Here is a 16,254-nt window from a genome sequence, read left to right as displayed (position 1 = left end):
TTCCCATGCTGCATAATTCAAAATAACAAGTCACACGTTCTTGTTTTGATTAAGGGACTACTGAAATATTTAAGAGATAAGCAGAGATATAAAATTTAGAGGACTGGCTAAAGATCTGACTTCTCAAGGTCCTGACCTGCCCCAGAAAGTGCCAAGTTCTTTCTGGGATCAGTATTTTTTTTAAATCGGGATTACAATGCCACAACCCCTGGGCCATAACACTGTTGAGCTAGGTGCTGCAACCAAAAACCAGAAAAAAACCGGATTTCAGATGGATTAAATCCTTACTGAAACTTTTTCGTTTCCAATTCAAATTTCAAATAGCAGCACTGGATATGTAAAAAATGACTCAGCTAGATTTTCCTATTGTGTAAGAACTGCGAGTCCTATTTAAGCATTCCCATCAACTTCTTTCCTACTCCTCTCTGACTGTCTCTATCTTCCTTAACTACAATTATGCACTTGTAGAAACACTAATATTTAAAATACAAACATGTGTACTGCATATTATCATTATATTTAATACCTAGTCATCAAAACCAAAGCAATGACTGAAGAATTTCAGATATTACTACTGGCTATTGCAGCTTATGTATCTCTTTGATAGTGTTAACATTCTTTGCTTATATTAAATGAACACAACCAAATGCACCTTCTTCATAAGTTTAACTGAAAGGTAATGAAGACCCCTCTGGACAGTAAGCAGCTGAAAGTATACCAAAAGGTAACTACAACAAGAAGGCAGTCAAGTAACTATTTAATGTTATGCAGCACTTACACAGTTCTTTTTATACATAGCATATTTACTCATAGAGAAGAGCAGTAGTTTGCCCCATTTGAATATCAAATACACACTTATTTTTCAGTACACACTGTATAAAGACACTTCCAAGGAATTAATAAATATCTCCTCTGCCCCAGCACAGATTTATACACGAAAGAAAGCTCAGTGAGATAAAATTAATATCACAAAGCATGCTCTTAAACCCAAATATCTTTTAAAGCCAAAAAGATATTAAAGGATTATAAAAGTGAGTTACCATATGATTCATTTTAAAAGGAACTCTCTTCGCTACAAACTCCTTTTATATAAACAGCAGATAGTTGACTGGCTGGCTTTTCCATATGCCGCTATTTGTAGTCTAGGTAGGATTTCCATTACTGAACTAAAGAGTGCCTTTTGAAAATAAAAGCGTATGCTCTGTCCTGGGCTAAGCTTTCAAAAAGCCATCTTCCATATATCCTGGGGTAAAACTGCACAAATAAGGCAAATATTTTAAAGAAGGAATGGACTCTCTGAAGAATAGTTCTTCAAACACTGATCTTCAGACACAGCTTGATGTGAATGCTTGTGCAGAACTCACTTTCAAGTAAACACCTCACCATCTTTTGTTGTCATGACAACAAGCGATCTCACTCTCTATTCGGATGGCACAGATAATTCACAATCATATTGCCCAATTATGTCCACCTTAAAATGAGAAAACACATGGAAGATACAACAGCAAAACAGTTGAATTGCCTTTGAACAAGCCCAAGCGAGCATCTTGTCCTTCCCTTTACACCAGTAACTGCACTGGCTTCAGTGGAGATGGTCCTGCCTTGTAGGACGTGTAGGGTCTGATCCAGTTATCCATAGTCCAGTGCCATTTTGAGTGACCTTGCTCAGCTGAAAGCTGCCAGCTGAGGAGGACATGAGTCTCACGCTGTCCTATGTCACATCTACCCGCTCCAGTGGACATCGCACATAATTTACGGAGTCTTAAAAGGCAGTTGGGGACCACGTGTGTGCTGCTGATTGAACCCTCCAGCGTCACTGCCACAGTTCAATACAATGATATATAAACACGCCCTGAACCTACAAAACAACATTGCTGTGTGGCAATAACACCCTATTTCATATATACATAATCTAATCCTACTTCTATTCAAACCATGTTGCAAGTGACGGAAACCTAGCTTGTGAACAAAAGTCTTTCCTGGGATTTCTGAGGGAGATAGATGGTGAAACTGAAATACCATCGCTGACCAGTGATAATAAACAGGAAAGGAAAGAAAATATACCATCATTGCCTCAAATTAAAAGAAAGACAAACCAATAAATACAACTGCAGCAGCCCATTTATCTTTTGAATGTCCACCTTCAGCTAAGACATTTGTGTTATAGGAGGCTGAGGTATAAAACACAGGATTTAGCATGCTGTCCTCAGCACTGCCTTTCCCGATTAATGTTTCCATGAGTTTTTAATGGCTTTAAACACTGCAAGTGAAGCAGCCACAATGCCAAGCCAGTTTTTAGGTTTACCCTTCCTTTCAGACTGCTGCTGAAAAGCACACACGCTTCCTGACCTAGAAGCTTTCTTCTCTATCAGCCAGACCATTTCCAAACAGAAATTCACTCCCAGTAGTTCCTCTCCCGGTCTCTCCTTTCAGGCTTTGTCACCACCTGGAAACTCAGATGTTTCAGTGGAAGGAAGGACAGCACCTGAGGAGGCACCAAATCACTGTGCAGCTTTACAACAACATCCTAAGGAGACTTTTAAAAGCAAGTCAGCCGTTTGGTATCACTGCTCACTATCTCTGCTCTGCCTCCTACAATTTATTCTCTGCATTCAAAAGCAACAACACAAAGTACACTCTAAATGAAATATTTTCTCTTTTTATTTCTTCCTCAAGCACACTCATAGTTTTCTGACTGACAGACCTGGAATCTGTTTTCTACTTACCCACAGAAAATGTGCAGCATATTTCATGCGCACATAACTAATCTCTCTTTGCACTGGAATTGACCCAGAGGAGATGCTCTCAGTACAGGAAGGTTTCTAACACCGCCCCATCACTCCTGGAGGCTGACACAATGATTTATAGCAACTAATAAAGGCCAAAGGCAAAGCACGCCGCTTTGTTGGAAGCACAGGACTGACTGATGCCACCCCTGAAAGCTGGAGAAATTTGGGAGGTCTTAATGTCCTTTCCAGTCTTGTCTTTGTCACACTGGTCAACTCTACTACCTTTATGATTGTTCAGCCTTGTAATCGGAGACTTTTCACACAACCCCAACTATTGTTCCACTGCCTTCCTGCTGTGAAATGCCACCTTGTCTTCTACAGCATCACTAAGAAATATCTTTAACATCCACCCCTCCTACTAACATATTTATCCACTCCATAGTTATCCATCGCTTTGATTCCTACTACTGCATCCTCAGTGGCCTCTCTGCATCTCAGTTCATTCCCGATTTCCAATCTAAGCAAAACTGTCCTGCCAAAAATCCACCTACCCTTCTGCCGCTCTGACTGCATTGCTTGCCTTCAAGCCCCTTTACTGGCATCTTTTTACCTCCTGCAACATGTTAACACTTTGTGCCTTCCTCTCCAGTGTCTTGCAGTATCTCAACCCATCACCACCTCTTCCCTACTTTCTTACATACGCCTCACAGTAAAGTAAGAGAGGTTATGTTACAAAACACAGACCATATTTTTGATACTTAAAAGCTTATATAATCAAAGGGAACTGTAGCCAACACTTCTGACTTTTAAAATCCAGCCAAATAACAATGTATGCATGCATACCTTGTATAAGAAGAAACATGCCCACGGAAAAGCTCTTCTACTAGACAAATATAATTTAAACTAAAACGCTAAATATTATGCCATATTTTTCAGCAACAACCAGAACACCTAAGTCACTCTGAAGTTTTTGATCACTGGATTTGTAATGCCAAAGCTGCTTATTTACTTTTTATTCTAGCCTTCTATCACAGCAAACCCTTAATCCAAGAGAAACTCCATCGATCTCAGAGAGGCTTACATGTAAGAGGCAGAAAGGGACCATCAGAGCATAGGAAGAGTTAGCTGACATTTGAGGTTATCAACAAAGAAGGAATCATAAATGCTGGTATGTTGTTTCACTCCTTAAAATACTTGTGTTGTCTAGGCCCACTTAACGTTTAGAAGCATACTGATGACCTTAGATCAAATGTGCTGTTGATATCAAGGTTGGTTACTCAAAAACTTGTGCTCCCTCAGTCATTTCAGAGTGGAAATCTTCTCTAAAACATTTCTACATTTTCGATTCCTCAGTAAAATTCTACTCAATTTATTCTCTCCTCTAAGAAGTCATCTGATGTTAATACAAGTATGAAAATATGAGTGCTGGGCTGCCCACCTTAAATATACACTCAGCTTTCTTTTCTCTCTTTTATCCTCCTCGCTTCCACATGCATTTAGTTTTTAAACCCAAAACAACCTCCATGTGCTATGAGTGCCTTCAGTGGTACAGGGGTATTAAGGCTAGACAGCAACTTGAACTGCATTCCCGGGCAAGAATCCAGGCGTCCCCTTAACTCTTCAGTGGGATGCTCACAACTCATTAAGTATTTTTTTTCTTCACAATTTGCCAATAAATCCAAGCTAAAATAATTATGGACATGTTTTTATTTCGAGTTTCCCATAGCTCACTTTCTCAGTTCCCTAGCATCTTGCCCAGGGGTGATGGAGCTGGCGGGCTGAGCTCCCAGGAGCTGCAGAACCTCAACAGCTTGAGCTTACAAAGCTGTCAGGGTACAGCTCCAACACAGGCTGCCAAGCAGGCAAACACAGAGGCACAGACCTCAGCAGAGCACACAGGAAAGCAATTAATTCCCTTGCCTATAGCATTTCAAAATCTAAGGTCCTTTTCTCAATTGAAACAAAGTCAAATCTCAAATATTCTTAAATCTGCTATGAAGACTGCAGTTCTCCACCCAGTCTCACTGATGTCCAGTTAGACAGTCTCAATCCCCATCCTACATGCCTAATTAAAATGAATTTATGCAGCATTAAAAAGGTATTTAAAAATAAGGAGTCTTTTTTTTTTTTTTTCATTTAAGAGAATATTAATAAGGAACTGCTTGAAAACTAACTGAAAACCATAAGCAAAACCAAAATTCATCCTAATATTGGGAATCTGGTTTGATTTGTATCATTTTTTACATAGTCTTTCTCCTTGTTGTCATTCCTATTCGGCATGCCCCTCAGTTTAAAATAATCACTGTGGGAAGACAGAAAAGGCTTAACTACCTCTGCTCTTCAAGTCATCTCCCACAGCTGAAAGAGAATAAAAGGGAATAATTTTGAAGAGAAGTTAGTGCCTTCCAGAACAGCTACTGCCTCACCTTGGCTAAGCAATGGGTTGTAATGGAAAAGGTTGGTAGCTGTCAGAGCACCTTGCCTGATGCTCATAGGACTGTAAAACACAGAGGATGAGGAGGAATTGCAGGACTACAGCCTCAAAATGCTCGCATCCCTGAATGTAGAGTTCTACCTTATCCGAGGCAAGTTGCTATGTAGTCTGACCGGCCTCTCAGATCAGTGAAGGATTTGCTGAGCTGCAGACAAGCAGGAGAGTAGGTATTTCAGCCAGTTCTGCAGCCACGGACTCCAACACAGGCAGGATTTAAGCCCAGACAAACTCTTTTCCAAAAATTGAGTGGTAAAATAAGGCTTGAGGGCCCCTACATCGGTTTGGGAGCCTATAAAAGGCTGCAGTCAGCTAGGAGCAAATACGTGTATGTACCTGTTCCTGGCTGTAAAGGCCTGCTAGGAACAGTTTTCCCAAAGTCTGTTGTGACCTAGTGAAATCCACCATCAGACAGTGCCTGACCCAGCACCATTTTTAATTTTATGCAAATTTGGCAAGGTATTTCATTCATGTGTTTAAAGCTAAGTATGAACCTGTTTCTTTACAGCCACTTAAATGCTTAAAGATTATCATGGATTAAGTATCCTGATGAATGTAAAACACAATAGATTGAGATGTGAAACAAAGACAACGTCCAGACAGAATTCCCTTTTCATTCCATCACTGTGCTCCATTTCTGTTAGGTTTTGACTTTGAGACCAGGAAAGCTACTCACACTTGTAGACACACAAAGTAAACAGGGAGCTCAGCAATGCTCTAACATGTTCTGCACAAGCTTGTAAGAGCATGGCTTTCTTAGGAAATTTTTTTTGTCTTTCTGCCCTTAACCCCTTTATCCTCCACCCCTCCCTAAACCTCCTGCATTTAGCAAAGCTTGCCTGAGGGCTCTTAAAAATTCACCTAGTTTTTCCTCTAGCTGTTCCAAGAAAACTGTCACCTCTCATGACACTGCCTGTAGCTGACTACAGGAACCACAGAGGTACCACCTGAGCTGATTTTCATCCAGCCCTCTCCGGTACCGATATCAGTGGAGAGGCAGGAGCAGAGATTGCCCAAGCCTCCTCAGAACCACAGTCACACAGCAAGGGCACCAGCTGCTCCCACCACTGCGTTGCTATCAGCGTCTCAGGTAGCTCAGGTATGTTCCCACATGCTTTAGCAGCATTTCTGACCACCAAGCAGATACTGCCCAACTGCTTTGCAAGCTTTGAAAGGTACAGAAATATTTGTTGTATTTAGTCTTTATCAAACTGCTTAGTTAATGCATTTTTTCGATAGTTTTTCCGCCGTAGGATTTTCCTTCCAATCCATAACCTCTCCCCAGCTTATCTTAAAGGAATGAGTTACACTTAGCATAATCACCTGTACTTACAGGAATTAACTCCATTGTTTTGGCCAGGTTCTGGTGGAAATTGCTGATTGAAAAATTTCTTGTTGTGACAAAATGTAAATACTGGGTGACACTACTGTTGCAGAAGAAAAGCGTGATGCTCAAATACCCTTGTTTCTGAAACTCTTTATGATAAATAAACAAACTGTATTTTACTAACAGTGAATTAGTTTGTAGTTTACTACACACTTTCTTCTCAGTGCTAGTTTATAGCAAACCTGTCACAGAAATGCCTTTATTTTTCTGACCAGGTCTGCGTGCAATACTGCCTAATATCACCAGGTGGAGCTACACAGACAGTCTCATTTTGCTTTATTTAATTACAGACGGTAGAGTCCAGGTTTTTCTAAAACTCTCTTTTCAGATCGTATCTTAAGACATGCAGCATCAGCCTGGGTCCATAAAACCACTGCCGATCCACAGCAATCCAAGACACTAAGTTCAGTATGTGCAAGACAGTATTTCTTGTATGTGCACAGGGTTAAGAGATGGTACCAGGAGAGAGCTCAGGTCCAGAGATATCAGCAAAGACCACCTGGCTCAGCTAGCAAAGGTGCCGCTCTGAAATACACTGCAAGCAAAATGGCTTCAGCAAAGTACTTGGTAATGCCTAAACACATCCTGCAGGTTCCTGCTGCCTCCCCTTCTTTTGTGCCATTTTCTACTCTTTATTACATTTTTTTTCTGCTGAGAAGCCTAGCTTAGCCTGACAAGACAACTCCACCTTTCATCATATAATCACAGCAATAAAAAGCCTGATACTAATTAAAGTTTTGCAGTCTCACGACAGCTGAAAATACAAGGCTTTGCCTGTAACTTCTTAGTAATTAACTTTTTTACATTAGGCAAAAACCGGAGATAAAAGATGGGTTCCATGTGTTTTCTGCTATGCCTTCTTTAGTCATCAAGTAAACGGGACCTAATTACAGCTGTTAAAATAATGCCACAGTTTCTTAGCTAACAGCTATTCCCCCACTCTAAAAAAAGCCAATTAATACCCTCCTCACCCCATCCACCAACAAGAAGTTCTATACAGTCACAGGGAAACATAAAACATAATTTTTTAAATCTCATGTATCTAAACCACTTTCAACTCTTTTCTGTGCTCAGTGGAATGTTAGAGATTTTTACAAAGTAACTGCTAACACGATCAGAGGAGATGTCATCTTGAAGTTTGTAGGTCACACCATATAAAAACTGACTTGCAAACTTCAGAATATAGAAACTTAGGCTGATTCCCAGCAATTAAGCATCTTAAGACAAGCAGGTCCTGCCAGTATTAAGTGAACAGAAAAATATCTACTGAAGTTCTACAATTATTTTCAGAGTTATGTTTTTTAATACTGTACTTGATACAAGTAAGCTGCAAACTTAAAAAGGCATCAGACGTTTCTTTCTAACCATGGCACTTCTCCAGCTGAAAACGATGACTGCAGAATCAAACATCAAACCTCAGTCTCTAGCACTTTATTTGTAAGTATTTATTCATGTTCTCACTTTACAGCCCTCTCAGGCCATGTCAATTTGAAATAAAAAATGGCCCAGCCATGGATGTGAATACTAGCCCAAGACAGTCCACATCTCTCAACTATTAGCTCACTCCCTGGCTCTGTTCTGAGCTGCTCGAACTCACTCCTGCCAAAACAAACCTGCTCCTAGACGTGTCAGACCTAAGAATTACGTTTGGGGCCAGTTAGTGTCGTGGGGTCAGGGGTTAGTCCCTGGCCCTTCTTCATTTAGCACTACTGATGAAGGCTGAAGGCGATGGACCTAGCCCCCCTGTCATCAGAAGTAAGGTGAAAGGCATTTATGATACAGTCAGATCTTGCATATGATAATAAACCTTGCTCTTCTGAGTTGATTTTATGAAATGTAGTTAAGAATTTGCAAAATGAAATAAACTTCTTTTTGTATTCACCTCTGAGGTAGTTCCAGTATACCAATGTGGATCGAGCTCTACCCGTTCTCCTTAAGCTCCTTTTTTAACCACTTGAAAAATATCTCACACTTCATCTCTAAACTGCCCACATGAATTTTTGACAGATACACTGTTATTCTGCTGCTCTCTTCAGTGGAATATGTTGTCTATTTTAATGAGTTTGGAAAATAACCCCAAAACACCACACTCGGTGGAAAAATGTGTGACTTCATTTAGAGAACTGTGCTTAAACACAAAGATTTTCACTCCTCTCCCTACACGGGACCAAAATTAGAGGAGCTAATAGCAAACGTGCCATATCAACGTATTGCTCATTCACATACAAAAATCTGTAACAGGCAATTGCTATGCACAATTTGATTAAGATTCTCCAGAGTGCCTATGTATGACAAGTGTCTTCTAAAAACAGTATAAAACTTATTGAAATGATTTCTCTATCTTTACAAGCCTTCCTTCAACTGTTACTATGCAACCAACCAAGTCAAAATATTATCCTACAGCAGAAAAAATTCACAGTGCAATTCATCTCAATAAAGTCCTCAGAGGTGGCTGGGCAAGGAAGTCAAACTGCTGTAGGGACAAGAATTACAGTGCTGGAAAGCTCCAGAAGCATCCTAAAGCCTTTAGGCTCAGCAGGCTTAGCTCCCAGGCTGCTCTACAGTCAGTGGCAAGAGCAAGATTGCTTCCTTCCCTACTAAGCTTGACATTAACCAAATTTGATGCCTTGAGACTGGTTGTTTCTAAACCATCTCCTTTCATTTAGACACAAATTATATCCATCAGCTTCTCTGATTGCATCCTGATCGATATCCTGCCACGGAATTCTGGTATGTGCTGTTCTTTGGGAAATGACAGATCACATAAAAGAATATATAAATTCCCACGGGGAGGAACTGCCATCCTGCTCTCAGTTCTGTGTACTGTCGTTAGATCAATACTCCCCCAATACAACAACTCAAGCGATCCTGCTAGCTATGGAGAATATTCTAGAACACTACAGCATCTTTTAACATTTTTTGCAAAAACGGTGTTTATGCTTCAAGACAGGAAGTCCAGAATTGCACTCATTAAGATGAATAACAATTCATAACACGGTAATAGAAATTCAACAGATTTCACTCTCTTGAAATGGGTCTTGGCTCTCAGAAGTTTAGAATATGCAGAACTAAGAGATTTTTCTTTTTTAATAATAAGCATTACAATTAAAAAACACCTTGTACTTCCTACCCCTTCCTGATGTTCCAGGCATTGTTACTGGGCTTCCCCAACAAAATGCAATGTGCCTTTTTTTAAAGCTACATAAATATGGTATATACTCACCTATACAAAAATCTGCCTGAAAAGTGGGCAATGAGATGCATAAAATGCTTGCCTTACCTGTAATATATCAGCTCTATGTATTATTCACTACGTATTACCGTCTCTTCTCTGTCCTTACAAAATTCTGTCTCTAGAAGGAAAAAAACTACACAAAACTCATATCTTAAGCTTATCAACTTTAGATGTTTCCTCAAAAAAAAAAAGCAAATAATCCTCTTAAATTAAGTACATGAGTAAACTTTCTGGCAGACTGAGGACTTGTATAACCAACAACTTGCAGCCCTGTGCTCCCATTTATTTCTGAGAAAAACCCCATCCCCAGAGAAAAGTTGTGCTCACACAGCATGCTCTTCATGCAAAAGTCAACCACAGCCTTTAGTACGGATTTGTCTCAGAATGTTTTTAAACACTTCCCCCTCTATGCTGCTTTTGAAGACAGTCACAGCATATGAAGTCTCTCTTAATGCATCTCTTGCTGGAGGATCGTGGGATAAGCAATGCAGATGGACAAGAGCAGTAAAATTAAATGGCAAACTGTTTGATGGTTTTCAGAACTTGCTGGTTCCCTAACTTTGTTTTAGAGGAAGGGAAAACCACATCACCTGACACTGGAATAAACAGGGAACAGCATCTTTTGCTCTTGCAGGCAGGTTCTTCCCACAGATGAGAGTTCAGGACACCATATATCACAACACAAAGTATGCTTGTAACTCTTTGGGTCAGTTGTAACAAGTGCATTTTGATGAGAAGTCATAATCTTGGTGTTATGCACAAAGAATTCTATACAATAGCCAATATTATAGTAGACATCAGCAAATAAAGGGTTGGGTTTTTTTCTTCTAACAGCCTGTATTTCAACAGTAGCCTGATAACTTAGAATTTAAAAGGAGAAACGTACAAAAACATTTGAAACTTTTAAAACAATCTTTTCAGTTTAAAAAACGAAAATTATAAGTCACCTTAAAATCACTGACCTTTTCTAATTTTTCAAAGTGTTCTCTGAGGAACTTCATGGGTCGGTCTGGCTTTGCTATGCAAAGGTTTACAATGCACTCTTTTAAAATCTGTTGGATGTTGTGCTTCTGAACATAGAGTTCGCATCCCTTCAGGCTCTCATCTTCTTCCACACTGCAGGAAGAAGCAGCAGCCATCTTCAGGCTTGTAAAGAGAAAAGAGACCTAGGTAAGCAAATCGTGCAAGAAAGAGATAAGAGACAGTTCCCAAATCCTTTGTCAGAGAGATCTAGAGGAGCAAAGACATTTTTGTATTGCCTGCTGCCTATTCAAGAGCTATCAGTTCAGAACGTTTTAATGTTCGGGATTGTACGTCGAAGTACTGAATCGTGTCATCTTTGTATGATCAACATACCAGTAAGTACAAAAACAGCATTTTAACTCCTAGACAGCAGTCAACCTTCAGAAGCAATGGTGCAATTAATCATACAAGGCCATGAGTTTCAAAGACAGCTATTAAATGACGGCATAAAGCCTGCGTTCCCTATTCCCCCGGGGCCTCCCTCGCATCACCAGAAACCCAGTTTTCTGCAACAGAAGGATTTTTGGTAATTTTTAACATCTCCGCCTTTCACAGCGAGGAACCCTTCCCGGTCCTGGAGAGATGGGGAGGATGGGACAGAGCTGCCCAAAGGGAAGTTTGGTAACGGGGGGGAAAACAACCCCAAACCCCTCTTCATTTCTCCCAGCGAGCGCATGACCACTCCATTACAAACCAAAGGCCGCCAGTCTTTGGTTTGTTTACATCGGCCGCCCCAGCCCGGGACGGCGAAGCGCCGGGGGCGGCCGGGGCCAAGCAGGGAGCGGGACGGCGGGGAGCGGGGACGCCGGCTGGGCCGGCCCCGGGCCCGGCCCCGGCCCCGGGAGGCGGGAGAGCGCCGAGGAGGCGCCTCCGGGCCCGGCCGGGCGGCCCCCGAGACACCGCATCCCCCGGGCCCCGGCTGGCGGGGCCGCCCTCCCCGGCCCCCGCCGGGCTCTGCGCCCGGCTGGGCTCGGCCAGCGCCGCCGGGAGCGCCGCGGCAGCGGGGGAGGGAGAGGGCCGGTAAATACCTGGGTGGCTGGAGCCGGCTGAGCGACGGCGGCGCCTCTCTCCTTCCCGGCGGTGGAGGCGGAGGCAGGGGCTCCCCCGCCGCTCTCCGCACTGCGGCCGCCGCCGCCTCCCCTCGCTGCCCGCCCGGGGCCGCGGGGCGCCGCGGGGGTCCCTCCCCCGCACCCCGCCGTTCCCGCACAAAGGCCCCGCCGCCGCTCGCCCGCAGGAAGTCCCGCCGCTGTCACTCACCGGCGGGCGCGGCCTTCCCGCCGCCTCCGCGGGAGAGGCGGCACCGACCCGCACCGCACCGCACGGGCGGGCTGCCCCGCGCCGCCACGCTGAGGACGGGCTGGCCTTGGAGGATGGGCATGGCCACAAAGGACGGGCTGGCCGTCGAAGGTGCCCTGGCCATGAGGGATGGGCATGACCATGAAGGACAGCCTGGCATGAAGGCCAACAGGCTGGTAACAAAGGTGGCCTGACCATGAAGAATGGGCATGGCCACAAAGGATGGGCCCACCACGTAGGACAACAGCCTTGCCATGAAGATGGGCTGGCCATGAAACGTGGCCTGGCCAGAAGAACGGGCTGGCCATGAAGGATGGGCTGGCCACAGAAGACAGCCTGGCCATGAAGGATGATGGCCTGGCCACAAAGGACAACAGCCTGGCCATGACAGACAGGCTGCTGAGTCGAGGCACGAGCACAGAAAGCCCAGTGCTCTCTGTGGGGCATGAGCCAGCCTGCTGCACCCCACAGAAGGGCTGGAAAGAGCGGCTCACCATCCTGGTCGCTTGGGTACTCAATTAAAGCCATCACACCCAGGAGCACCTCTCTGCAAGGCCCACAGGGACTGTGGCCACAGCTGGGATGCAGCCGCAGGCCAGCACCTGTGCTGGGCCAGGTGCCAGCACACGCTGTCAGGAGTGCTCAATGCACGTCAATATTTCCTCTGTTCCCAGGGAATTCACACGCACGGTTCCCACAGAATAAAGCGTGAATAAGGACCCCAAAGGTTCACAGTCAAGCTAGGAGCAGCATAACGAGAGAATACACACCTTGCTGGTAAATACAAGGCTATTTTAAAACAATAATTTGAATTAATTCCACAGTTTATTGCACTTTCAATAAAGTATGGTTAGTCAAGAGGGAGACCCTGACAACCCTGGACTGGAACAGGCTGCCCAGAGAGGTTGGGGAGTCTCTTTCTCTGGAAGTGTCCAAACCCCGCCTGGACGCAGTCCTGTGCCCCCTGCTCTGGGTGTGCCTGCTCCAGCAGGGGGGTTGGACGAGATGGTCTCCAGAGATCCCTTCCAACCCCCACCGTTCTGTGATTGTGACCCTTTTGGTTCCATGTGTGTTTATCGCACAGTCACCAGAATAGCACACAAAACGTTACACTGTGTAAAGTGCGTCTAAGTACAATAGGAACACAATATAAATACACGTTAATACAAATGAACACTAAAAATTACGTAACGCTGTTAAAGAGACCACGGACTTGCTGCCGCCGCAGTACTGATCCCTCCGGAGAAAAAACAGAAGGGAAAAGGGGTGCCAGTAACACGTTGCAAGTGCAAGTTTCCACACCGTCACCCCCGCAGCAGGCCTGCCGCGCTGTGCGGCCCGGCGGGGTATCCGGCCGGGGGCTGTGCCTTCCCCCCGGTGCTTCCGCCACCGCCGGCCACCCAGGGATTTCCTCTCAGGTTCGCGTCTCTTTTTTCCCCCGCGTGAACACAACCCACGGGCCTCTCTCCTGCTGGTAGCTACCGTACCTGCTGAAACTACCGCCCTGCCTCCTCGGTGCTTTGCCGCGGGGCCTGGGGCGTCCCCTCAGAGCGGCGGGGACGCGGCCACACCGGGGCCGGACCCTCCCGCCACACGCCGTGTCGGTAAAGCTCGGCACAGCTCCGCCTCGCCGTAAAGCGTGCGTCCGCCGTCGTAAAAGCCTCGCGCGTCCTTAGCAACGCCGCCGCACTTCCGTGGCGACGGTCGGAGCATGGCGGTGGCCGGGGCGGCGGCGGTGGCGCAGGCCCTGGGCCGACCCCTGAGCTGCCTGCAGGAGCCCGGCTGCGGGCGGGCGGCGCGGCTGCAGGCGCTGGAGGCCATCCGGGCCGAGGTGCAGGAGCGGCCGCTCTCGGGCGCCGTGATACAGGAGGTTTTCGGCGCGCAGTTGGTGCGGCCGCTGGCGCGCTGCCTGGCGGGGGACGCGGCGGAGCGGTGCCGGGAGCTCGCCCTCCAGCTCCTCCGCCACGGGATCAGCCACGGCGACCGGCCCGGTGAGGCGCTGCCCGTCCTCCTGCCGGCCCTGGCCCAGCGCCTCTGCCCGCCGCAGGGCTTTGAGCCCAGCGAGGAGCTGCGCCTCGGCCTCGTCCAGCTCCTGAGCCTCCTGCTGCAGCGCTGCGGGGCCTCGCTGGCCCCCCACCTCACCGATGTCATCCGCATCCTCCAGGCCACCCTCCTCGACCACTATGCCGAGGTCAGGCGGGAGAGTTGCAGGTGTGCCGTGGCCTGCGCCCAGGCCATGCCAGGTGGGGCCCTAGGGATGGGCGAAGGGGGGAGGGGAGGGCTGGCCGAGCCTGCGCCTTCCGGGGGGACGGGGGCTGAGGCGGGGACCGGCCGGAGGCTATAGGGATGCAAGCAGCAGAGAGGAGGAGAGATGAGAAGTTGCACACACCCTCACAGGTGTCCTTTGCAGTACCTGTTGGTGAAGAACCGTGCCAGGGGTGGATGCTGGGCAGTTAGAGCATGTGGGTAATAGTGGGAGGAGGGGGCTAGCAGAGGGCATGTGGGCTGGTGTTCAGCTCTAATAGGGTGTAAAGTTAAATCTACATGCTACGTAAGTGCAGCAACATTACTCTGGCTGCTGTTTATAGAGTTAGAGAAATCATGTTGTTCAAGATCTGAAGAAGATCTTTGTATATGCCAGCTGCTGGCATATATGGCAATATGAACTTCAAATATGTCTGTCTCTCTGCCCTAACAGAGCACTTCCATATGCAGTCAGAATCTCTGATAAAACCCTTAATGCAAACAATTTCACACCAGCACTACAGAGTTCGCGTTGATGTAATTCAGGCTACTGGAGCAGTGATACAGTTTGGAAATGGAAAGTCTGTGGATGATGTTCTGTCTCATCTGGCCCAGAGATTGTTTGATGAGATTCCTAAGGTGTGTTTTCTTCTTTTCTTTTTATGGATTTATTTTAAATCTGTTCCAGGGTGGGTTTTTTTCTGTGTGTTTACCCCCCTCCCCCTAATTTTCAGCTTTCATTCATTCAGTTGAGATATGTAAATATGTCACATACAGGATTTGTCAATTGTAAGCTATCCAAAACCAAGGTTGATAAGCTATTCGGCTGCTCGTTAATTCTGCAGGCTGTTCAAGTTTGTGGGCACCTTTTTATTTTAAGGGGTGCCTTCAATTCTGACTTAAATTCTTCTGCCAGAACTTTCTGGGACTTGATTCTATGGCCTTTTCAGATGTTTAAGAAACTCTTATGCTATTGGTCCCTTCATAAGAGGCAATTGAGGCAGTAATTTTAAAATGTGCAACTTAATCGTAACTAAAGTATTTTAATTTTTGAGTGGGTGATTCACATTATTTAACTTAGGCTGCTTTTATAGTGAACAGAGAAAATTGTCTTCTGGAGGTGTGCTTGGAAAGCTTCAAATTCCAGAGAAATGTACGTTTCTTACATTCTCAGATATTAACCATGAGAACGTAAAATTTTCTGAGTTGGGTTTGTATCTTGTCTTCCTCTCGAGATGCGCTTTGGTGCAGCGAGTAGTCTAAGACTAACTAAGCCAGGGTGAGAACGCAAGAGGGAGCATGATGCCTTGCGTGATTCTTAAGATGCTTGCTGCAAGTGGGGAAATCCTGGGTTCTTTTAATTTCTTCTGAGACTATTGATGCACTTTAGAAAGTCTTATATAATGAAAGGAAATATTATTTTGTTATGTTTTTCTGGTATTTTCCTGACATACTTAAAATAGTCTTTTTGTATCCATGTAGGTTCGGCACGCTGTAACAACTGTCATTGGAGAATGGTTGTTGCATCTACGAGATAGATACTCATATTTTCACAAGTTGATCCCTTTGTTACTTGGCAGCTTTACTGATGAAATTCCTGAAAATACGTAAGCAGAACACCGCTTTCCCCTTTCCCCTAAATAGTTGTTGTACATGGAAGTATTTTTCTTTTCACAGACGTATTGCTTGGAGGACAGAAAAAAACCACCAACCTCTTTTTTTTTTCTTCCCTTAAACCTGAAATGATGGCATTATCTTCAGTAACTTTTGTTGTTTTGTCCTTTTATGCTACATTCAAGTAAGTATGAGAGAGACAAAGGCAGAGAGGTGGACAGAGACGGAATGATCC

At 45.1% G+C, this 16,254-nt stretch overlaps 2 protein-coding genes across 4 annotated transcripts in view; one reads left to right on the top strand and one right to left on the bottom strand.

Moving 5' to 3' along the window:
- Nucleotides 1-13,787, bottom strand: part of PRKAR1B (protein kinase cAMP-dependent type I regulatory subunit beta) — a 104,140-nt gene extending 90,353 nt beyond the window's left edge. Inside the window, exons 1-2 of one of the 3 annotated variants that reach the window (XM_075104998.1) lie at nt 13,649-13,787; nt 10,805-10,988 (exon numbers count right to left, since the gene is read on the bottom strand). In XM_075104998.1, coding sequence (XP_074961099.1) covers nt 10,805-10,981 — 177 coding nt within the window. In that variant the 5' untranslated portion in view covers nt 10,982-10,988; nt 13,649-13,787. Of the gene's footprint in view, nt 1-10,804; nt 11,009-11,893; nt 12,104-13,648 lie in introns of those variants that run through there. The other 2 variants (XM_075104999.1, XM_075105000.1) reach the window with 2 other exon arrangements.
- A 46-nt stretch (nt 13,788-13,833) lies between these two features.
- Nucleotides 13,834-16,254, top strand: part of DNAAF5 (dynein axonemal assembly factor 5) — a 29,834-nt gene continuing 27,413 nt past the window's right edge. Inside the window, exons 1-3 of the mRNA XM_075104997.1 lie at nt 13,834-14,404; nt 14,860-15,044; nt 15,888-16,012. Of these exons, the coding sequence (XP_074961098.1) occupies nt 13,873-14,404; nt 14,860-15,044; nt 15,888-16,012 (842 nt within the window). The 5' untranslated portion in view covers nt 13,834-13,872. The remainder of the gene's footprint in view (nt 14,405-14,859; nt 15,045-15,887; nt 16,013-16,254) is intronic.

Source organism: Phalacrocorax aristotelis, chromosome 10 (genome assembly GCF_949628215.1).
Source record: "Phalacrocorax aristotelis chromosome 10, bGulAri2.1, whole genome shotgun sequence".
NCBI lineage: Eukaryota > Metazoa > Chordata > Aves > Suliformes > Phalacrocoracidae > Phalacrocorax > Phalacrocorax aristotelis.
This window is presented reverse-complemented; position numbering and strand designations above follow the sequence as displayed.